At 43.3% G+C, this 25,305-nt stretch overlaps 1 protein-coding gene across 1 annotated transcript in view; it reads left to right on the forward strand.

Moving 5' to 3' along the window:
- Positions 1-25,037, forward strand: part of MACC1 (MET transcriptional regulator MACC1) — a 30,058-nt gene extending 5,021 nt beyond the window's left edge. The window contains exons 2-5 of the mRNA XM_074943342.1: positions 3,331-3,454; positions 5,204-7,251; positions 11,079-11,267; positions 24,164-25,037. Of these exons, the coding sequence (XP_074799443.1) occupies positions 3,331-3,454; positions 5,204-7,251; positions 11,079-11,267; positions 24,164-24,376 (2,574 nt within the window). The 3' untranslated portion in view covers positions 24,377-25,037. The remainder of the gene's footprint in view (positions 1-3,330; positions 3,455-5,203; positions 7,252-11,078; positions 11,268-24,163) is intronic.
- The last annotated feature ends 268 nt before the right edge of the window (positions 25,038-25,305 follow it).

The following is a 25,305-nucleotide window of genomic DNA, read 5'->3' on the forward strand; positions in this document are numbered from 1 at the left end:
TAAGACTCGCAGGTTATAAAGCACTTGTTCATGATTTGAGAGAGAGATTTAACACTGTCAATAGTCCCTAAGTCTAGAACAGAGTTTTTGGCAGACCTCAGACTAGTTTAACTCCCCCCTCCCCTCCCCTCCCCTCCCCCGACCCCATCCTTTCTTAACCCCACTGAGTATTCATATCAAATGTAGTCGGGCAGTTCAGTTATTTCAGATTATTCTTATGTTAATGTAGCCAGTGCCCTAATCTCAAATAGATATAATGGACCTAACAACAGACAAGCAGATCTAACTCCTTTTATAGACTAAGAGCCTGATTCTCATCACATAGCAGCAGTGTAAATCAGGAATAGATCCATTGACTTCAATGGAGATACATCAGTGGTTGACAAGATAAAATGGAGGTGAGTCAGGCCCCAAATGTGTCTTGTAGTTTTGATTTCAGATACGGCAGGGGAATCTGAAAGTGGGGCTGCTGTTCAGATGACAGGCAAACCTGAACATCAGCAATGCTTCATTACCTCTGCAGACATCCGTTTGGGAACAGATTGTCACCTGCAGCTCGTGGTACCTGCTGGTTAAAAACAAAAATGATGTTCTGAGCTTGTGATGAAGCAATCTGTATTTTACCATAGTATGTTGCATCATGAAATGAGGTGTAAACTGAGTCAAGACAGTGCCAATATCTCCCCTAGCATCACTTTCAATTAATCTGTACTTGTGGCACCTTAGAGACTAACACATTTATTTAGTCTCGAAAGTGCCACAAGTACTCCTCCTTCTTTTTGCTGATACAGACTAACATGGCTGCCACTCTGAAACCTTTCAATTAATGTGTTACATGCAGTTTCAGAGCCAAACACCCAGACATGCAAGGCTCCCACTTTCTCGTAGCCACAGAAGAAAGCAAACACAACACATCTTGTCTGTGCAGATGTGGGGGTAGAAGAGCTGCTTAGCTGTCACTCTTGCTCCTGTATAGGGGGACAGCCTGTAGTCCATCAGCCCCCGAAGCAGAGCTGGCTTTCGTATTTTGAGATAGGCCCGGAGAACGATTCTTGCCACTGCCTTAAACTTAACTGGCTCATGTCCATCACCATCATCCCACTATACACACAACCAGCCTGAGGCTTTGGAGAGGGTTAGTAAGGTGATCCTTGGCGATACAGACTTCCTATGTAAAATGAGTCTCTAGGGTATGTGGTGTATCTATCTGTGTGGGTGTGGGGGGAAGGGGGGATTGTTCATTTTCCCCCAGCTTCCTATTGCTGCTGTGGAACCCCGCTGCTATTTTTTTTTTCAACTATAGCACTGTGTTTACATCTCCAGGCGTTTCTCCAGAAGGAAAAGGGATAGAACTTATGCTGATTTAACTGAAAGCTGAGATTCCCCTTCATATTTCTAGCTCCCCCACCTCATGGTACATATCACCAGGACTGCATTTACTGTTCCTTTTAAAGATGTAGCAAGATACCCCAGTCTACCCTGCAACCCCCAGCACCCAGGAAACACTACATCTTACAGCTCTCCTCTCTAGTCCTTGGGGCACTGCAGGTACTTCAGACTCCTTTTGCCCTCCCCCGGCTCTCAAAACCTTAATAAGCCCATGTGCACACACAATGCAGCAGGGTACTGACTCCCCAGACAGCAGAATCCCCTGGCTGCAGAAGAGGGGTGGGATTAGCTCTTTAATGCATATCTTGCTTGCCTCCTTCATCTGGGTAAAGTTTATCTGGTTACTTTGGCCGGCTATGGCAGATTGCTAAGACTGAGCACTCAGATGGCATCAGAGAAGGAGCAGAGCTATCCCAACCAGTGTAAAGAAGAGGGGGTGCCTGAATCTTGTCTCACTTATACTGGGATTAGGTCAGGATATGCCCATTGACTATAACGGGGGTGTCAGGGTGGCCCCACCCAGAGCACCTGCCTGTGGCAGGCTGTGGCACAACAGGCGTGACTGCCTCAGCTTCCCTCCTTCGGAGTTTCCAGTAACTCTCTATGCCAGAGTCTCCTGCCTCAGTAATACCTCTCCTGGTCTGGCTTATTACAAACATTCCACAACACATGTCCCCAAAGCATTGTCCATTTATCACCCGCTGTGCATCTTGTCCTTAAAATCCTAGGACATCTAGTTCCCTCAGTGCCCCACAGGCCGTACTCTGATGGCTTCTGCCGCTCCTGGCAGTTTGACAGTCCTCTGCTGTCCTTCTGCTGGGACAGCCACCCCAGCCCTTCCCGCTGGAGTGCACTCCCACTCTCTCCACACATGTACACCCACAGCCTCTCTGCTGGGGGAGCATCCCTTGCTCCCCCTGGTCCATTAGCCCTCTCTGACTCCAGCTCTCCAGCATGGAGTCATCAGTAGGTAAGCCTCTCCGCTGCCTTCACAACCCTCTCTGGCCCTCTGATTCCACTCTCCAGGTCAGAGATGTCAGCAGGCAACTCCTTCTACTGCTCTCTAGCCTTCAGCCCTCCAGCCTTGGCTCTCTGGCTTGGGGAAATCAGCTAGCAAAGCAAACCCCTCTTGCTGCTCTTCTGCCTTTCCCCTCCTACAGTCTCCTGATCAATGGCAGTTCTCCCCTGTTGAGCTCTTACTCGCAGGCAGCTCTCTCCTCCCTTTTCCTGACTGACTCTGGTAGTTCTGACTCACCTCTCAGCTTCTCCCTGATCCTTTATAGTCCCAGGTGCTGCCTGCCTTTTAACTGACCAGACTGGGAGCACCTGTTCTGGCACAGGGCGCTGGACCTGCTTCATTTACAAGGGCCAGGCACCCGGTGACAGGAGCTTGCTTCTGATTTACATTAGTGTTGACTAAGAGGAGAATCTGATCGGATGTCCACTCCAAAGAAATGCATAAAAAGAACAGCTGAGCAGAAGTGGGGGGAAGCTGGTTATCTGAAACTGGCAGGGGAATGGACAGATGTGGCTTTTCATTTTTAATATTTTTCTATTCAATCCTATCTCCAAACAGGGATTGGGATGGTTATGCAAAGAATAAAAGGCTTATTTTAAAAATATTTTTCCTTAGAGACACAGTAAGTTGAAATTATTGGATTTTTTTTGTGTGGCAATCAGCCCCAATTCAGCAAAGCACACTCATGACCTATGGGACATAACTGCTTTACTGGATTGGGGGCTTAATGTAGTGTTTTTACTTTTAATTTACATATTGAGGCTCCAGTCCTGCAATGTGATACACATGGGAAGACCCCTGCACCCAAGAAGAAACCTCAGGGTCTCCCACGTGTCTCATTGTAGGATTGGTGCTCAAGTATTCTTCAGTATCTTCCCCTTTCTCAAACTGTATGCTCACTAACATACCCTATTGTTTCCTAGGAGGAAAAAATGTCTGCTAGCAGAACAGCTTCCTCTCACACTGGAGAGATAGCACGGAGTAGATCCGAAGGAACTGTGATTGACTTGGACGACAGCAAACCCTCAACAAGCTGTGAGTTGTCAGGTCTGTTAATATTTATTACGATGGGCCAACCCACTGCAAGTCTCTACTCAGGCAAAACTCCCATTGGCGTCAATATCCAAGCAAGAACTACTCTGCTCATAAGTATGTTGCCTTAAATACAATGGGACAGCTTCTCTTTTGTATTACGTTTCCTTTGCACTACTCAGGCAGCGTGTAATGGGCCATATTCTAAATCCAATGCCTAGCAGAATGTTCCCTTGGTATAGGGGAACTCTGCGGTGTATTATTGTACCAGATCCAGGTCTGCGTTACTGCCATCGGTATAGGGGGCATGTCAGGGGAGAGAGAAAGGGAATATAGGATCTATTAAGGATCTTACATCAGTGGTGCTACTTTGATATTTGTCCAGCAGCAGCTGTAAGTACCACTGGGGCCAGACCTCATCCTGAGAATCAGGAAGCTGTAATCAGCTCCATATCACCCTACACCACTCCTCTCCTATGCTGAGTGAAGCTGGCATAATGACTGCTCAACTTGCAAGAATTACAGTAACCTTAGGGATGGAACAGTAACCTATAGGGAGGGACAACATTAAGGGAGGGGCATGGGTGTGCTGAAAGAGAGAAATAAAACCAGGCTGAGCTGCTGCTTTCATTGGTTTTTAAATAAAGATAAAGGAGCTTTACTGGCAGGCTGTGTATGGGGAAAGAGGAAGAATTCCTTCTCCTGCTGTTTATATTATTTTCTGTATGCAGAAAACCTGTATAAGGCAATGGGAGTTGAAATCACTCCGTCAGTTCCTTGCAGGGGGTGATGAGCATCTCATGCAATGGAGTCTTTAATCAGCATATGCTGTCATCATGCAAATTTATTCATTTGGATTTTGGTTTTATATGAGCTCTAAACAAAAGGTAATTAACAAACAGATCCATCCATAACAAATAGATATAAGTAAAATAGATTTTTTTGTTAACAATACATATTTCAATCTAAAAGGGTATTTAAATATTGTCAATATAGGAAACAAAGTTTTTTTCTACTTTTGACTCCTTTTCACTATTCAAATAATCAAATGAAAAATTCACTCTTTAGTTGATTCCAAATTTAAAATGAGTAGTTGAATCTATAGCGGTGAGAGTTATGAATTGTTACAGTGAAAACATCAACACATTCTGCTGAGACTGAAACCAAATGAAATTAACAATAACCTTTCTAAGATGTAGGAAGAAAGGGAATCCTGAATGTTGTATGATCTTTTCTACAATGTGGACATGGTAGTTTCCAAAATGTAAGCATCAGCCACTGTATTTCTGCACACAGCAAGCCACTAGGCCAAAAATGCCAATGACCTTTCCTAGTGGACGACATTCATTAGAACACACAGTCTAAGGATCTGCTCCTGATGGAGCTCAGCATCCTCAACTCCCATTAATATTACTGGGAACTGCAGGTGCTGCAGATACTCCACACCTTGCAAAATCAGGCCCTATTATAAGGACTAATTTATTGGTGCTTTTTTGTTAATATTGCTTCTTTAATCCTAATTTTAATCCTAACACATGACTGACACTCTGTTGGTTATGTTTAAAACCTTAAAAGCAATATGAAGGTATAAACTGACCCTGCATGTCTTACAAGCTATACAAATTTTAACTTGGGATAAATTTAGCCCTAGTGTACTGTAACTACATCAATAGGTTTACTGCAGAGATGAATTTGGCCCATTTTGTCCAATAAATAGGGTTTGGGTGTGGATAGGAATAATTACCTCAATTTTTTTTTAAACAGATGACAAAGAGAATAAATTGGATTCAATCATTGACTGGCCTGAGGTGTTCAAACAACATGCTCACACTGTTTCCAAGATTAATCCTTTCCGGAATGATCTGTCAGCATCCAACCCATTTGTATATGATGTAGCTCAGTTAAGTAACAGTGACAAGAACAGTAAACACATTTCTATCTTAAAAGAAGACCCCTATCTGTTCTCCAGAGATTCAAGCAACAGGGATTCTTTTGATTCATCAGGTGATGAGCTAGATATTGATCATCTTCTAAGAAAGGCTTCAGCAGGGAAATCTGGAAAATCGAAGAGTGTCTCTGAGCTTTTGGACATTGTAGATGCCAAAAGATTTGATCCTGACAACACAGCATCCTCTGGCCAGATTTTAGCTGCAGACATGGAATGGCTTCAAAATGACCGTGAAGCCTACAAGATGGCTTGGTTGAGTCATCGACAGCTGGCCCGATCTTGTCTAGATTTGGATGTGATGAGTCATAGTCCAGGATGGGCACAAACACAACCTACAGAAACTCATGTAGTTTGTAAACTGAATCATGAAGGGGGTTCAGTGCAGCTACCTGACTCGGATATCGCTGTTCACATCCCTGAGGGTCATGTATCACCTGGGGAATTCCAAGAGGTTGGTTTAAGGGCTATTCTGAACCCTCCCCCATCACTTAATCATGATCTTTCAAGCACTGTGAGCCCATTGATAGAACTTACTTTAAGTAACCTCAACACAATGGAAGCCATTTTACTAGAAATGAAAATTGCAGCTGAAGTGAAGAAGGATCCTTTCAGTCAAGTTATGACTGAAATTATGGGTTTTTATAGTCTCAACAAAGAAGGTCCTTTTGAAAAGCTACACAACTGCTACATTTACAAAGATACCATACAAGTGAAGTTGACAGACCTAAGTCATGTGATGTACACAGTGGTTGCAGTACAAGCCAACCCAATTCAGTCTCTGGCTACATCTGTTTGGGAATACATCTACAGAAACCTCTGCATTGGAATTTATGGGCCCAAACATATTCACCCTTCTTTCACTGCTGTTTTTACTGTTTTTGGTCATAACTACATTCCAGAAAAACTCACAGTTTGTGACATTAAAAAGGGTGGAAAGAGCATGCCACCAGTGGTGTTTAATCTGTGGGGAAAGCATACATTTTTACTTGACAAGCCACAAGATCTAAGTGTTTCTTTGATATCCCGTGATCCTGATTTTGAAGTGAAGATGGAAGATCAAAACAAAGAAATTAAAGAAGGGCAGTTGAAAGCAGGTGAAGTTGTCCACCAGCAGTTTCCATTTTCTGTACTGGGAACTGGGGAAATGCATTTGTTCACTTTCCTAGTTCAGATTAAGGGCCCAAACAACAATCTAGTGACCCAATTCCCTATTACAACTCCCGATCCAGCTCCAAAATTAACTGGGATGACTAGTAAGCCAAACCGCTTACAGAAACGCAAAGAAATCAAATCTGCTCCTTTTTTATTGACACCGACAGTTAAATATCCCAAGTTTCAAGATAAGACTTTAAATATTAGCAGCTATGGAGTGGCCTTGAAATCTGTGCTTCGTCAAAGTAAGATTGACTATTTACTAGAGTATTTTAAAGGGGACACAATAGCGTTTCTTGGTGAAGATAAAGTGAAAGCCATTGGACAAACTAAAGTTAAAGAATGGTATGTGGGAGTTCTTCGCAGAAAGATTGGTCTAGTGCACTGTAAAAATGTAAAAGTGATTTTAAAAGAACAAGCTATAGATATCACTGATAGCGTGCTGCCAACCAGGAATCTTCTGGAACAAATTGCACTGCCTTTTAAGAAATTGACATATATCTATTCTTTAGTCCTGTCCACGGTATCGGAGAGAGTTTACAACTGGAAAGCTTTGGCTGATGTGCTAGGCTATTCACATATGTCATTGGATGATTTCAGTGAGGTACCAGCAGATAAAGAATCAGAAAGAGTCGCGTATGTGGTGAAGAAATTGAAGGAAGATTGCCATGCTAACAGACCCAGAAGGCAGTTTCTTTATGAGCTCATTGTTGTAAGTACTGCTCAAGTGGACTCATCTGTTTTGTATTGGTAGTAAATGAGTACTGTTTGCCAGTAATGATTGTAAGTAATGAAATATGATACTACATTAGTACAGTATTGTGAATCTTTGCAAGTATGAATACAGTAACTGAAAACTGTAAGCACCCAAGTTAAAAAATGTAAGCAGATACTCTACATAAATTAATACAAGATTCAATACAAGCCACATAAATTTATGTTAATTGATCCAGCCCATATAGGGTCAAAATTGTAAAAATTAGAGGAGTACTGCTCAGTAGAGAGCTGGCTGGGATGACAAAAACCATGACTTTGTATGAAAAAAACGCACTAAAACCCACACTTTCTATCACGAAAGTAGTGTTTTTATAAACACTGCTTTATTAGGAACTTTTTTTAAACTATCAGCCCAGTCTGGATTTGAACCAGTGACCTACAAGTGAAAGCTCCAGATCCCTTTGCAAACCGAAACCTATCATAAACTAGCTGCTTAGAATTTTTTTATATTTTTAAGGCAAGGAAAACATGGTATATTTATTGAAGACTTGATTTTCTGTATAAAGCTACCATGTCTCACACCTTGATAATCCATGTAGTTGCTGCTTAAAGAAAGGCAATTAAGTCATTACAGTTATTTTTAGATGTTCAGATTTTCAAGAGGAAGACTTGCAATTTGCTGAACAAGTCTTGGATTCAGTGATGTTTTTCTTCAAGAACTGCTGTACTTCAACCTTTCAGGTGAATGGTTGAATTACAAACCCTATGATCCTCATGTAATCTAGATCTGAAAATGTGCACATATACAACAATGTTTCTGTTAAGTCAAGAAAAAGTGGAGTTGAGCTTACTGCCTGAGGCCCTTCGACTGATAAGCAGACAAGGCTTATTTAGGACCAAGTTTTATATTTGTTATAATAATGGCTCTCTGATGAATTCACAGCTGTGGCTTTTCTACTAAGCCTTCCCCCTTCACAGGGTCCCAGCTTCAGCCTGAGCCTGAATATCTACCCTGCCATTGAACAGCTCCATAGCCTGAACTATGAGCCAGCAGGGGGTGTTTAATTGCAATGTAGACAGACCCTTAGCCACTCCAGTACTGCAGACACCCTTATAGTGCTACCTGACATAACTAATCCATTCCCTTTGAAAAGTCAGCATTCCAAAGGACCTCCTATAAATACGCCGCCCAGAGGCGATGGCAGCAGCAGCCACTTGCAAACTGAGTAAAGTTCTTAACGTCCCAGGACAGGGGTGGCCAACCTGAGCCTGAGAAGGAGCCAGAATTGATCAATGTACATTGCCAAAGAGCCACAGTAATACGTCAGCAGCCCCCCATCAGTTCCCCCTCCCAGCGCCTCCCACCCAGCAGCTCCACCGATCAGCGTCTCCCCCTCCCTCCCCACACCTCCCGATCAGCTGTTTCGTGGCGTGCAGGAGGCTCTGGGGGGGAGGAGCGAAGGCACGGCAGGCTCAGGGGTGGGGGCAGGAAGGGGTGGAGCGGGGGCAGGGCCTGTGGCAGAGCCAGGGGTTGAGCAGTGAGCACCCCCTGGCACATTGGAAAGTTGGCGCCTGTAGCTCCAGCCCTGGAGTCGGTGCCTGTACAAGGAGCCGCATATTAACTTCTGAAGAGCCGCGTGTGGCTCCAGAGCCACAGGCTGGCCACCCCCGTCCCAGGAGGTGATATAAAAATGAATTGGGCTCAAGAAGAGTTAAAGGGGTAACTAGCCAACCTAGCAAATGGAGACAGAGCTGTGTGAAGACCTCATTATAAGACAGGGAATGTATACAGGTGCCAGGATAAAACATCAGAGGACTAAGGAGATATCCTATCTGTGAATGGTGTACGATTTCCAGCTCTGAAATGCCAATTTGGCTTGCTGCCTTTATAAAAGCTACAGTTACAGATACAATATCACCTATGCCACTTACGGGAAGGTTTTTTTAACGTTTAAAATGAGATGAATCCCAGTTCTTCAACAGACAGAGTCCAGTGCTGCTCAACAGAGCATATGTACAAATTGCATTTGTATTTTGAGCAATATGTTAGACCTATCCAGCTAGCCAAAAAGATTAGACATCCTGGGCCAGACTCTGCTTTCCATTGTACTGACTTGAGGGGAGTTTACTCTGGATATGCACCAGCGCAGCACAACTTAGAGTCTGCTAAATCTAATGTGATGGACAAAACCTATGATTCCCATCCAGCAAAGAGGGCACAAAACTGTGGTAACACTGTCAGTTCTGCTATGTGGGGAAGAAAGAAGTCTGAGCAGAGGTCAGGGGAAAGGGGGACGGACCAACCACTAGCTCCCTGTGGAACAATGTTCTGCTGTAGCTGTCTCCACAGCAATGCATCAGAGCATTTAATAGGCGAGGTGAGCAGGAGGGGCAGCAATATGGCAAGTTATTTTGTTAATATGCCGATGAGCTGTCCAGAAAACCCTGGGAGAAGAAGGGCTGGATGCTACTTGAAGCCTGAGAGTGAGGTGGCAGTTTTGGGTCAGCTATGTCAATGCTCTTTGAGGTGCGAGGGAAAAGGAGGTTTCCATGCCCCCAGCCCCTCACAGAAAGCCTGTGTATTTGTATGTTGGTGAGGGGATTCAGGATTTGGACCTTTATTTGTAACTTGTGAGGTTCCCCTTCCCTATGCCATTCAATGCAACCAGGAACATACAAAGTTATTTATAGAGGCAGGAACTTTAAAGCAGGAAAGTGCAAAATTCATAATGGTGCTTTATTTAGTAATCTGAGTGTTAGTCCTGAAATCCATACACAGGCAAAATTCACAGTGCTTTTAGTTGGAGTCTTGCCTGAGTAAGGACTTCAGAACCAGAGCTATAATCATTCTGTATGAAATTTGCAACTAGCAATGAACACTATTACTATTTGTGGCAAATTACTCCTGTTCATAAAAGGTCTGGCAGCACAGATCAGGGGTTTCATTCAGTCCCACAAAATGCACCCCATTGAAAATTTTCCCTCAAAACTGTTTTTCAACAGAAAATTGGGGTTTTAGCTAAACAAAATTTTCCAAAAATTATCCGCTTTCTGCAGAACATGTTGATACTTTTTCAAAAAAACTGAACATCTGAAAACCTAAAACTTAAATTTTTGGTGCAATATTTTGGTTTTTGGTATTTCACTGAACAGTTGATATTGTCCATAGAAAATTTTCTGCAGAAAAAAATGTTATTTTCCACCCTGCTCTAATCTAAGCCAATAAGAAAGCAGAAATATAACATGTATTCATTTCAGGACTTTTCTACTGGAACCATTTTAATTTGCTTTGTTCCAAATAACACGTTTTGTTTTCCCTTTTTGTGTCCTTGTAAGTTTGAATCATAGTCAGCAAATTATCAGGTATTCAGAGGGATGAAATTAAAATGCTCTGGCCAATGTAATCAGTGATTTTCTGGAAAAGAAGTGGAACAAGGACCGCACCTTATTATAACCATGCTCTGATTTCATTTTTAAGGTTCATGAAGCTAAATTTTAGGTCCCAAATATTTATGTTGGAGAAAGCTATTTTCCCCTTCAGGATCCTCAAACTTGGCAGAATTCAACTGACGCTGGAATGCTGAAGCAATGGGATGCCAATTTAATTTTTTTCTTGAGCTTATGGGCAACTTTCCTATACAAAATATTGGCAATCCCTTTTGTACCAAAGTGTAAACACGGTTACTTTTTTATAGAGAACCTAAAAAGGTTTAGCCTAACTTAATGTTTGAAAAGATCTACTGGATAGTTACAGGAACAAACAATAATTATTTGCTCTCAAATACTGACCAAGCTGCTTGATTCTAAAAATTGTTACTGCAGGCACTTCTGAAGTTAGATTGCCAAGGATTAGTAGCACGTCTTATCCAGGACACTGTCCTTTTGACTTCGGCTGTCAAGCTTGGCAAATGCTGGAGAGAGCTGGCAGAAAGATTAGCGCGACTCACAAAACAACAAATTGAGGCTTATGAAGTACCTCACCGAGGCAGAAGTGGAGAAGTTGCACTGGAGGTAAGGCTTCCTGCTCTTTACTTGCACAGCCTTGCTAAAATGTTTACAGCACACTTTTCTATGCGCAAATACTGTGTGAGCCTTTCTTCCCCATCCTTGTGCAGTCCACCCCTCCCTCCTTTGATTGTCTCCCTATTTAAACTGTGAACTCCTCAGGGCAGGGACTATCTCTCACTATTTGTTCATAGGGTGCCTAGAAATTTCAATAGAGGCCCTTGGAACTACTGTAATCAAATAATAAATAAGAGTTTACTCTGAAATCTTTGCTTCTGTCCACCTTAAATCTCAGCTTATTTCCTCCACCCCATGGCCCACTCTTCCTCCCTCATAATCAGCCTTTTTCCTTCCCTCTCTCTTATCAGTCACCTCTGGCTCCCTTCCTTTATCTTCAGCATGTTGTTTCCTTGCCCAAGTTAGTCCTCACTTCACTCTCCTTCATCTTCCCTGGGGCTTGCTTCATTTCAAAGCTACTGAGGTGGATTATCTATTCCCAGAGAACTTCTGCCTTTCATTCAAGTGTTTTCTTGATGTCCCCTCCTCCTAGTGAGATTGCTGCTCTCCCCACAGAAAAGGGCCTTAACAAAAGCCACTTACTTTCTGAGTCTAAGGCAGTAGTTCTCAACTGGGGCCGTAAGCAGGTTTCAGGGAGTCTGCCAAAATAAACCAGAGAGCAGGGCTTGAGTTAGACTCGCTGGGGCTCAGGACAGAAAGCTGAAGCCCGAGCCCCACTGGCCAGGGCTGAAGCCAAAGCCCAAGCAACATAGCGTCATGGGGCCCCCTGTGGCATGAGGCCCCGGGCAATTGCCCTGCTTGCTACCCCCTAATGCTGGCCCTGGTTTTTAATCTACTGGCTATGCAGAGAAACAGTTGTTGTGGCACAGGTGAGCCATGGAGTTTTTATAGCATGTTGTGGGGGCCTCCGAAAGAAAAAGGTTGAGAACCACTGGTCTAAGGGAGGAGGAGGGATGGCTTAGTGGATGGGGAACTGGACTGGGACTCAGGAGACCTGGTTCTATTCCTAACTCTGCAACCCTCCTGTCCCATTCTGTGACCGTGGGCAAGTCTCTGTGCCTTAGTTTTACTCTCTGCAATGGGCCTAATGATACTTCTCCTCCTCAATAAAGCTTATGAGCTACGTAGATGAAAAATGCTAAGTAAGAGTGAAGTATTCTTCATTTCTCAGGTGTCTTTAACACCATGTTTTTAACACCCACATCTCCTTAAGACCCTCCTCCTTCCTTCACTTTCCATAACTCCTTGGTTCTCCTACTTCATGGATGAGTATTAATTCAGTGGATCCTCTTTCTCCTACTTGCCCTTATTAGTCGATGATTTCCAGGATTCTGTTCTCAGCCAAGTTTTTCCTCCTGAACAGCCTCATGAACTACTCTCGCACCTCTGCAGATACTCAAATCTGCCTCTCCATTCTGATCTCTTTCCCTGTCTAGGCTCCCATCTCTCCCCATCTTTCTGGCATCTCCTCCTGTCTTGATATCTTGGTACTTTCACAAACTGTCCATGGTAAAATCTGAATTCATCACTCCTCCTCTACTGCCTCACTAACACTGAACTCTCCACTCTTTTCTCAATCATTCAAGCTCACAATTTTTGGTCATTTTTTGCTCCTCTCTCTTTCTTTTTCTCTTCACATCTGGTTGACAGCAATCTCATTTCTTCTCCCTCACACCTGGTGTGCACCACCTGCCTTTTAGAATCCCTGATCCTTCCCCTCTTTCCTCTGTTCTATCTGCAGCATGTTGGCTAGAACGATCATCCTTTCCTTCCATGCTGATCTTGTAACCCCAACCCTTTAAGTCATTTGAGTGGCTCAGTTTCTATCCGTATCAACTTGAACCTCCTTGTTCTCACTTTCAAGGTTCTGAATGATTCTGCTGCTGTCTGAATCTCTGCCCTTGTTTTTTACCTACTTCCCAAGTTGCATCCCAGACTCTTCCCACTCTTCTTGCCTCATTGCTCCCTTTGCCTCCTCTTCTTCCTCATGTCTTTATAGCTGTGCTCTCCCTGCCCTGTATGTGCTTGAATGCATCCTCTCTGTCCTTCAAAATCCTTCTTCAGACCCACTTCTTTTAGTTAGCTTTCCACTGCTAGTGCCTAGTCCCCCACTAACTTTCCACTGAACAGCCCCAGCACTGTTTGTTCCACTTTTGCCTTACCTCAGTCTAAAATTCCAAAACCCAACAGAAAATAATCACTAACAACTACACAGGCAACTTAAATGTCCATCATATTTCAGCATCTGGCTTGCTATAGTGCTTATTCTTCTCTTTCCTGCCCCTTCCTTCATCTGTTGACAACAACCCAGACTGTCAGCTCTCTGAGGTAGGGACAATAGGTCGGATTCTATTTTTTGCCTCCATGGATGTATATCCATTGATTTCCATGGCGTTTCTTCAGATTTTCCCCTGTGTAACTCAGAGCAGAAACAGAACTTTTTAATTTCTCTCCAGCGCCATGCAGACTTATGGTGCTATATAAATACTAAATAAAATGATAGAGAATAAACCATTTAAAGAGAAATAGGGTGCCCATTTTCATAAAGCACATATGGCCATGCATGGTACTAAAATGAAAGATTAACTAGGTGACAAAAACACCTTTCCTTTGGTCTAAATTTTAAAAACAGCACATGCATTGTTTGTGGCAGTTGCCACACTGGCAGCCATGGAAAATGAAATCCTTAGGAGTACTATGTGTAGAAGCACTGTCAGATATCCCCTTCTGGTCATCGATGTACCTCAATCCTTTTTCTAGAGCAGCTGTTCTCAAAGTGTGGTCCACGGACCACTGATGGTCTATAGAGCACATGCTGGTTGTCCTCAGAGAGATTTGGCTCGGCACAAGCTGCTACCTCCCTTCCTTGTATCCAGATGCTCAACAGCTAGTAATATACCAAAACTGTATTTTGTGTGTGTGTACTTGCTACTGGGATGTTCTACAATTTCAATTATGTAAGGCAATGACCTTCATGATTGCAAATGAGATGGTCCACATTGCAGTCTCTAGGAAGTGAGGTCTACACTGTGAGTGAGATTGAAAGTCCCTTTTCCAGAGGGACTAATTCTTGCATTGAGAAAGTAGAAATTAGGTCGATTTTATAGAAGTCGATTCTTAGAAATCGATTTTATACAGTCGTTTGCGTATGTCCACACTAAGCTCATTAAGTCGGCGGAGTGCGTCCTCACTACCATGGCTAGCATTGACTTACGGAGCGGTGCACTGTGGGTCACATCCCACAGTTCCCGCAGTCTCTGCTGTCCATTGGAATTCTGAGTTAAGCTCCCAATGCCTGATGGGGCAAAAACATTGTCGCAGGTGGTTTTGGGTACCTGTCGTCAGTCGCCCCTCCCTCCGGGAACGCAACGGCAGACAATCGTTTTGCGCCTTTTTTCCATGTAGATGCTATATCACGGCAAGCATGGAGCCCACTCAGCTCAGCTGTTGTGTCCTGGGTGCTGCCGTCAGCAGACGGTGCAGTACGACTGCTAACCGTCATCCTCCACCGCTTCTGCTACAGCTCTGCTCTCCTGCTCTTGTAAATGAGCTCAGTCTCAATAGCAAATTTCTCCATGTTGTCGTCATCCACCACTTCCACTGCAACTCTGCTCTCTTGGTGCCATGAATCCACCTCGCAGGTCCTCTCATCGTTCTGTGTAAATATCTATTCTCATGGCATCCGTCGTCATCCACCACTTCCGCTGCAACTCTGCTCTCCTGAAGACGCCATACCACAGCAAACATGGAGCCTGCTCAGCTCACCGCTGCTGTTGTAAGCATTGTAAACACCTCATGCATTATCCTGGAGTATATGCGGAACCGGGCTAAGAGATGCCAGCATGAGGACGATTTTGATGAGGACATGGACACAAATGTTCCTGAAAGCATGGGCTGTGGCAATTGGGACATCATGGTGGCAGTGGGGCTGGTTGATACAATGGAACCCGTATTGTGGGCCTGGCAAACAAGCACAGACTGGTGGGACCACATAGCGTTGCAGGTATGGAATGATTCACAGTGGCTGCAAACTTTTGCATGCATAAGGCCAGTTTCCTGGAACTCTGTGAGTTGCTTTTCCCCCGCCCTGAAGTGCAGGAATACCAAGATGAGAGCTTCCCTGACAGCTGAGAAGCAAGTGACGATAGCCCTGTGGAAGCTTGCTACGCCTGACTGCTACCAGTCACTCGGGAATCAATTTGGAGTGGGCAAATCTACTGTGGGGCTGCTGTGATCCAAGTAGCCAATGCAATCATTAACGTTCTGTTATCAAGGGTAGTGACTTTAGGAAATGTGCAGGTCATAGTGGATGGCTTTGCTGCAATGGGTTTCCCTAACTGTGGTGGGGCGATAGATGGAATTCATATCCCTATCTTGGCACCAGACCACCTTGCCAACCAGTAAGTAAACTGCAAGGGGTACTTCTCAATGGTGCTGCAAGCACTGGTGGATCACACGGGATGTTTCACCAACATCAACATGGTATGGCCGGGAAAGGTGCATGATGCTCGCATCTTTAGGAACTCCGGGCTGTTCGAGCAGCTGCAAAAAGGGACTTATTTCCCAGACCAGAAAATTACCGTTGGGGATGTTGAAATGCCAATAGTTATCCTTTGGGACCCAGTTCCCATAGTTACCCCTTGCTCCCATGGCTCATGAAGCCGTACACAGGCAGCCTAGACAGTACTAAGGAGCAGTTCAACTATAGGCTGAGCAAGTGCAGAATGGTGGTAGAATGTGTCTTTGGACATTTAAAAGCTCGCTGGCGCTGTTTGCTGACTAGGTCAGACCTCAGTGCAGCCAACATTCCCATTGTTATTGCTGCTTTTTGTGTGCTCCATAATAACTGTGAGAGTAAGGGGGAGATGTTTATGGTGAGGTGGGAGGTTGAGGCAAATCGCCTGGCATCCCATTTTGAGCAGCCAGACACCAGGGCGATTAGAAGAGCACAGCAAGGCGCGCTGCACATGAGTTTCATGACTGGCCAGGCTTCAGTGTGACAGTTGTGAGTATTTCTCCTTGATGCAAACTTGCCCCCTTTGTTGATTTTAATTTCCTGTAAGCCAATCACCCTCCCCCCTTCGAAATAAAGTAACTATTGTTTGGAAACCATGCATTCTTTCTTTATTAATTTTAAAAAAAGGGAGATAACTGACAAGGTGGCCCGGGTGGGGAGGAGGGAAGGACAAGGCCACATTGCTTATTGTAGCCACACGACAAATCAAACTGTTTGAATGACAGCTTTCTGTGGCTTGGGCCATCCTCTGGAATGGAGTGGCTGGGTGCCCAGAGCCTCCTTCTCCCCCCCCTCACCCCGCATTCTTGGGCATCTGGGTGAGGAGGATATGGAACTTGGGGAGGAGGTCAAGCGGTTGTACAATGGATGCAGCAGGGGTCTGTGCTCTTGTTGGCTTTCCTGCAGCTGCACCAGATGCTTCATCATGTCCGCTTGCTCCCGCATTAGCCTTAGCATTGCCTCCTGCCTCCGCTTTTCGCGCTCACTTAATGCCTTCCTAGCCTCTAACACTGAATGCCTCCATGCATTCAGCTGTGCCCTATCAGTGCGGGAGGACTGCATGAGCTCGGAAAACATGTAATTGCGAGTGCGTTTTTTTTCGCCTTCTAATCTGCGATAACCTCAGGGACGGAGATGATGGGGGAGCCTAGAAACATTTGCACCTGGGGGGAGAAAAAAAGGGAGAGTAAAATTTAAGATGATACATTTCTGAGAACAAAAGGGAGACTCTTTCACAGTGAATCAAGCAATTCACAGCAGACAGCACATGTGGTTTAGGTACAAGGTCGCATTTTGCCTTTTATATTGAGCACCTGCTGGTATGGTGACACATCACAAACGGCTGGGCAACAGAATTCGGTTTCCATGCAGCCATGGTAAGGCAAAGAGTATGCGGGGTTGGCTTCTTATGCATAACATGTGGGAATGTTTTCAAACTGCATTGCCATCCTTTCCCATAGCAAGCAATGGGTGGGGTTTCACATCTAAAAGGAGGAGTTGCAGTTTTTGGATGGATGTGCAGCATACATCTCCCCCTACACAACTGCGTGCTATTCTCCAGGATGATCTCTTTTAGCCAAGTGCAAACAGCCCAGCATGAGCGGGGTCCTTTTACTGTTCCCTTGCAAAAATTCCCCTATTTCAACCAGGTGACGATGAATGGCATCACTCTCCTGAGGCTAACACAGAAAGATATAGACCGAATGTTGCTTGAATGTGATCAAAACCCAGGACCATTCACTTCCATGCTTTGTGCTGCAATGATGCCAGAATACTTTCAGAGTACCTCCAGGAGAGCTTCATGGAGATGTCCCTGGAGGATTCCCGCTCCATCCCCAGACATGTGAACAGACTTTTCCAGTAGCTGTACTGGCTGCGAATGCATCCCAATTCTTCAGTGCAAATTAAACATTAAACACTATTGCTTTTAAACCCTGTACTGTAGTTACAAGTGTGCACTCACCAGAGGTGCCTTCTCCAGCTTCAGGGTCAGAGATCCCACCTTTGGAGGGTATTGGCTCCAGGGTGATGAAAAGTTCCTGGTTGCCCAGGAGAATGGATTCACCACTTGCCTGCTGCGCATTCTCCTCCTCCTTCTCATCCACAAAATCCTCCTCCCTGTTGCGTGAGACTACCCCCTTGCAGGTGTCCATGGACAGTGGTGGGGTAGTGGTAGGGTCCCCTCCTAGAATGGCATGCAGCTGATCATAGAAGCGGCATGTTTGGGGCTCTGACCTGGAGTGACCATTTGCCTCCTTTATCTTTTGGTAGGCTTGCCTCAGCTCCTTAACTTTCATGCGGCACAGCTGTGTGTCCCTGGTGTAGCCTCTCTCCACCATGCCCTGAGAGATTTTGGCAAATATATTTGCATTTCTTCTTTTTGATCGGAGTTCTGCCTGCACAGATGCTTCTCCCCATACAGCAATCAGATCCAGTGTCTCCCGTTCGCTCCATGCTGGGGGGACTGCATGGTCACCGGTGCTGCTGAGTTTGCCACGCTGACCAAACAGGAAATGAAATTCAAAAGTTCCTGGGGCTTTTCCTGTGTACCTAGCTAGTGCATCCGAGTTCAAAGTGCTGTCCAGAGCGGTCACAATGGAGCACTCTGGGATAGCTCCCGGAGGCCAATACCGTCGATTAGCATCCGCACGACCCCAAATTCAACCCAGCAAAGTCGATTTTAGCGCTACTCCCCTCGCTCGGGAGGAGTACAGAAGTCGATTTTAAGAGCCCTTTAAGTCAACGGAACGGGGTTGGTTGTGTGGATGTTTTCATTTTAAAATTGACCTAACGCGGCTAAATTCGACTGAACTTACTCATGCTCACTCAGTCCCTGGGTAGAATTACTTTTTGGAGCCTGAAAGCTCCCAAAACCTAGATTGCTGCCTTAAGGCTATTTAGGTCTGAGGTCTCCTTTTCAGATACAAGACACAGCAGTAATTTATGGCCTATTCAATATATTATTTTTCTTTTCCATTTGCACTACCAAGGAATCAGTACATCTTTGAGAGACATCATCAAATTGTCATTTTTATATTAAATGATTTCCCAAAGTGGAATTCAAAATCTACGTTATTTCATTTTAACTGATTATGTTGTTGTTCTCGCATCCAAGCAAATCTGACACAATGCAAGTAATGTTGGGAGGTGTAATAAACATTTCTCACTAGATTCACTGTCAACAACTGAACGTACACTTAGGGAAATGTAATAGTTATCTTGTTCCCATCAAAAGTGTAAGAAGAATGCCCTTTGGGTTTTCAAATGTATGCTGCTGCTCTCATTTGTATGGCTAGGCCTATGCTTCAACACTGGCAGACTGTGACTTTGATAAGATACATTTCAAATTTTAGAAGGAAAATTACATTTAGTTTGCAGCCTGCATTATACGGAGAATATTATTTGACACAAAAAGGAACTAAATTGTACAACGGTCTTATTCCTTCTCTGGCTATAGTGACATCATGTAGAGACATTAGTCAAACTTCGATGCAGATCCCAATAATATTAAACTGTCACTATGAAACATCAAATGAAATATTTACTGCAAACAAATAGCTGTCCTTGTTTAGCAGGGATGGGGAGGGGGGAGAGGGCGCACGCGGGGAAGCGCATCAACACACACACACACACACATTAAGTTGGCCCACCCACGTCTCTTATTTTCAAGAGATTTGTATATTCTTGATGTTAAACTACATACAAAACTCTCTACTGTGCAGCGATGCTGGCTGCTGCAAACATAGTGTAGCTACTTGCAACATAAAAATAGCAACATATATTTAAAAAAAAAAAGAACATTGTAGAAAAAGCTACACCCGTCTATCAATTTGTTTAATCATTTATTTATTGAGATGAGTAAGGATCCATCCTAGATGACTGTATTAAAAAAGCCAGCATACAATATTTTAAAGATACAAATGCAAAGATATCTAGCTGGAAACAGTGTCAATCCAAAAAAGACTTACAACCCACCAGAACGTAGGACTAAATCCAATTCTTCTTAACACCCTTATTCTTCTATAATCAACTCCTCATGAAAAACCTAGGGAACGAGAGGGGGGTTGCTAAAGGTTCCTTCTCTGAAAGTCAACAAACTTAGGGTGTGTCCAACTGTCACACGGTGAAAAAAATTTAAAACACTGGCCTCTAATTTTGTGCTCACAAAATTCTACATCCATACATGGAATTATACATATAAAAATCAGAGGTCAGGATGAAAATGTACTGTCATTAACTTCAGTAGGTGCAGGATTTCACCCTAAGTATCTTTACAATATTATCACAATCTTACAACTTATTTTAAAATGATTGCTAATACTCATTTCTTAATATACTTCACAGATATCAGAGACTCCTGATACAAAACACTGCATTACAACCTGGAATCCTTGCTCATAACTAGTTTCTAATTCATGACTGTAGCTGGCCCAATAACTGGACATGGGGTGGGGAATGATTTGTGAATAATAATTGGACAATTAACAGGAAACATTAATTGAATCGATTATTTGCTGAATACTATTTAGCCACCTGTAACATTGGCTAGATAATGAAAAAAGCATCCATGTATTTAAATTCAAAACTAATATTTGTAATGAATAATCATTCAGGCCACTTCAATCCATGAAAGATCACCTCTCACTATATGACCACTTAGGCCTGATTGACATACAAATAAATAATAATAATGATACCTCTTACAGCTCTTGTCATCAGGACAACACAAAGGAGGTCAGTATCATTATTCCCATTCAGAGATGGGGAAACTGAGGCACCAAGCAGTGAAGAGACTTCCCTAGGTCAGCTGACAAAACTGCACTAATTAAAGATGTTGTTTTAAAACTGGTTTAGTTCAAACCAGTGCAACGCTGTGTGTGATATAAAACCTGGTTTATATCAGTTTAGTTAAACCAACATAGGCATTTTTAAAGCAATGTATGTCCACACAGGGATTTGCATTGGCGTAGCTGAACCAGTGCAAGCTTGTGCGTAGACAAGACCTTATTGTAGTTTCCTTAATATCTCCTTGTAATGGATTCTATCCAAGGGCTTTGGCAAAAAAACATGTTTTGTTATAAAGCAGATGCTGTGTGGACCTCATTTGTTCAATTTCACTTTTCAGAGTGAAAGATTAGCTATTTGTTTTCCTCCCCTCAGTGAATTCTTGGGCACATACACAATGACTTGGTGTTTTTTCATCATTACAGTTTAGTGAAATTGAAAGGCTCTTTCTTTAAAGCTTTATAGGACTGCATCTTATTAATGATCTTATATGGATTGGATTGGCTGGATTGGGTGGCTGGATTGGATCACTTTGGTTTTTAGATCCCGAGAACTTTTTAAAATATTGCTTGGAATCTTCAGCTTTCCAATTTGATGTGAAAAGTGCAAGCTAACTCTCAAATCATTTTAACCCTCCAATTAACACATTCAGCTAGTAGTGGAGATGGCGCTGAACTAGCAAACATTAAGCATTAGTAGTAGTAAAGATTTTTGCATGCAGACAGCAGCTGAGTTAGTAACTCTAACAAATTCATTACAGAGTTAATTTACACAACCGTTTTGAACTTTTGCCACAGTGTTTGATATACAGGTGTGGATGGGATAAATCTTCAGCTATGTTGGAGGAGAGCTCAGCACAGCTGAAGGGAAGGAAAAAGCAAACTGTTCTCCTACCCACCTTTTTAACAATCCTCTGGCTGCCCAGGGCCATAAGTAGCCTCTGGCACAAGTCAGGGCGGCTTAAGGGCTGCTCTATCATTGCTTGCAATGCTGCCCTTCCCTTCCCTCCACAAAGCTAATGAGGATTACTGGTTACAGCATGCTGCAGCCCCATCTTTTTAACCTTTCCCACACTCTGGCCCTCCACCTAGTCCAGAGAGGCTGGCATAGAGCCAACATAGCTAACTGCACAATACCAGCAATTCCCTCATATCATGGAAATCCCCAACTGCCCACTGCAGCAGCTTTCTGGCTGCTTTTGCTACCTAAGCACCAGGAATGCAGCAACTGTCTGGCACGTATACGATTCTGCAGTGATGAGCTTCTTAGGATAGCTATAAATAAAATAAATGAGTATCTTTATTCTCATGATGGTGTTAATAAATTCTTTGTTTCAGCATGTTAGAGCATATGGTCAGAGTTAAAAACAAAAAACCAATTAAGATTTTTTATGTGTTGCCTGAAATTTTTACTTGATAACATTGTGCTAGGTTGGTTTAAAGCTCATTGAAACTGTGTGTGTGTGTGTGTATGTGTGAGAGAGCCGTCTTTCATATGGGATAAATGGAGGAAACAATTAAGTTCCTTTATGGACTCAAGACACCTGGATTCAATTCCCAGCCTTGCCACTGGCCTGCAAGATAACCTTGGGCAAGTCATGCCCTCTTTCTGTGCCTCAGTTTCCCCTTTTGTAAAATGGCGATAATTTGAAAAGCACTTTGAGATCTACTGATGAAAAGCTCTGTATAAGAGCTAGGAACTGCTAATATTATTATGAACTGGATTGCTGAAGCAATAGGAGCCTTCACCCAAAACACAAAGACACCCAAGACTTGCCAGAAATAGGGCTATGTGGGTGGAGGGGGTTCTCTGGGGATTGTTTGGTAGAGGTGTGTGTCTCTGTGAGAGAAGTAGCAGAAAGAATCATAGAATATCAGGGTTGGAAGGGACCTCAGGAGGTCATCTAGTCCAATCCCCTGCTCAAAGCAGGACCAATCCCCAACTAAATCATCCAGCCAGGGCTTTGTCAAGCCTGACCTTAAAAATATCTAAGGAAGGACACAGCCACAGAAGCACTGATGCTCTTGAGAAAAGGTTGAGTGAGAACTTTTGGGCTAAGTGCTGGCAGGAGCCGTGAGCAAAGAAACTGTCTTTGCTGTGGTTTGATTCCTGCTGTGTTCAGGGAATCAGTCCTTTGTACAGCCTTTGTAAATAAATGGGATTGCGTCAATCTTCAATTTCTCCTCCCCAGGAGAACAACCCTCAGGACCCTCAAAATTGGCTAGCTGGTTTGGTCAAAAAGGAGTAACAATATCCTACAATAAAACCCTATAAAAGTGCAGGAATAGTCAGAAAGTACCATTTCGGTGTAGCCTTTCTCACTCAACAGATCTGTATATATACAGAGTCCTATCTGCTTACTGCAGCTTTATATTCCCATTAACACAGCAGAGCCAATGCACCTCTGGGAAAGAGACTTGGATTCCATCCTGCCTTATGCACCAGCTATGCAATTGCTAACTAAGTTCCAGCTGCAGAATCTTTATTACTGATGATGATCAGCAAGCCAGAGAGAACACAGCCCGACTTTCACAGCCCAGGTTAAGTTTGCAGAAGTAGCAGTTGGAAAACAATTTTTTTATTTGTAAACCAAGCAAACGGAGGGAATTTGATCTGGAAGTCCTTCAGAGATGGAGCTTCCCTCCCCCCGAGTGTCTGTCAGCACTTTAAAAGATGTAGGGACAGATCGTCAGCTGGTGAAAATTGTCATAGCACCAATGACTTCAAATGCCCCATAAACTCTGCTTGTCATGAACTAAATGTTAAGGAATACTTTAGAAGGGGTACTATCAACTTGAATTTTTTTAAATTAATAGAAGTTGATGATAGATTATATGTCCTGATTTTTTATTTTAAGTTTTTATAAAGATTTTTCTACTCCCTTGCTGATATTTATAAGCAAACCTTTACGCACGAGTGACTTAAGTGTTTCTAGGATCAAAGCCACAGAGAGCAAAATTCCAAATATGCTTAGGGCTACCCCCCCTTTCTTCTTTTCTGGACACTTACCTGCCTACTGCCTCTTCAGTTTCAGCCTTTCTGCTGCTCTCACCCTCTGGCAAAGCAGGTATATAAGCTCCAATCTGAGCAGTGCATGAGGGAGACACCGTAATTCTGATTCACAAGACAAGTGCAACTGACCATCCACAGAATAATGAAGTTCACTGTGTGCAAAATGCTGTTGAATGCATACATTAAAGTGAAACAAGAAAATATTCCTCCCCATCTTTTCACTGTTAGTGATATTTTGCATTACTTGTAACTATACTAGGTACAAATTATTCAGACAGATATATGGTTGTCCATTTGATACATTCAACATTTAAAGGGACACGATCATTTTATTGCTACTTATTTCACTAAAACGTCCATATCTATAGAAAAGCTGACAGCATGTATGGGACATTGCAGTTTTTATCTGAACCTGGTTTGCATGGGAAAGTACTTCAGTGTGTTCAAAGAACAAAAGTTAATTTGTTTCCTTTTCTATAACTTTTTAATTACTATACCCTTATAGTAGATCTAGAAAGCCATTGTATGTTGCTTTGTTTTCTCCTAATATTAAAAAAAAAATTCTTTGCAGATGATGTGGAAACCTGCATATGATTTTCTGTACACATGGGGCGCTCACTATGGAGACAGCTACAGAGATGTGTTACAAGACCTGCAGTCGGCTTTGGACAAAATGAAAAACCCTTTGACCAAACAGTGGCGAGAGTTAACTGGAGCTTTGATTCTAGTGAACTGCATGGAGACCTTGAGGGCAAATGCTTTCCCCAAGAAGGAGGAAGACTAGAATCCCAAATTCTTTTATGGACTATCTATTGGAAAACTATGGTGTTGATTTTTATACACTTCAATTATTTTTAGGACCCTGATTTTTGAAAAGAGAACAGATCCTTTCATTTTAGCTTATTTTTTCTGCACTTATATGTGTTACATACAGCACGGACCACATGGAACACAATTTACCCGAAGGACCCTCAGGGCTTGCAGAATAATATTTTGAGGACCATGCAGGGGAGAAATTGGAGTTAGGAGGTAAATTAGGTCCTTGAAAAGATTTTAATTCCATGGACCAATTCCTAAATGAAAAATTCACAAGACCACAACTATAGCTTCTAATAGAGCCAACTTTTTATTTTGAGATCAATTAAGCCCCACATGTTCTGGGCTGCTCTGGTAGTATTCACTCAGTATGCCCCAAAATTTCAAAAGTGACAATTTGGGTTCCAATCCTGCAAGTTGCAACACATGGATCAGCCACTGAGCCCATGCGGAAGACCCATTGGAGTCAATGGGATTCCGTGCAAGCACAGAGGATGTTGTGAAGGCCAAGACTATAACAGAGTTCAAAATGGAACTAGATAAATTCATGGAGGACAAGTCCATCAATGGGTATGAGCCAGGATGGGCAGGGATGGTTTGACAGAAGCTGTTTGACAGAAGCTGGGAATGGGAGACGGGGGATGGATCACTTGGTGATTACCTGTTCTGTTCATTCCCTCTGGGGCACCTGGCATTGGCCACTGTCAGAAGAGAAGATACTGGGCTAGATGGACCCTTGGTCTGAGCTGGTATGGCTGTTCTTATGTTCACACTGCTGTGCCTTTTCATAATCAGTTGCAGTATTGGGGGCCTCACTGCAAGTTTCTTGGGTTTGGGGTGTCCAGAAGAAGATACCTGAAAATCAGACTGAAAGTGTGGTGAGCTCTTGTAACGCCA

The sequence above is a fragment of the Natator depressus genome, chromosome 2 (genome assembly GCF_965152275.1).
Source record: "Natator depressus isolate rNatDep1 chromosome 2, rNatDep2.hap1, whole genome shotgun sequence".
NCBI lineage: Eukaryota > Metazoa > Chordata > Testudines > Cheloniidae > Natator > Natator depressus.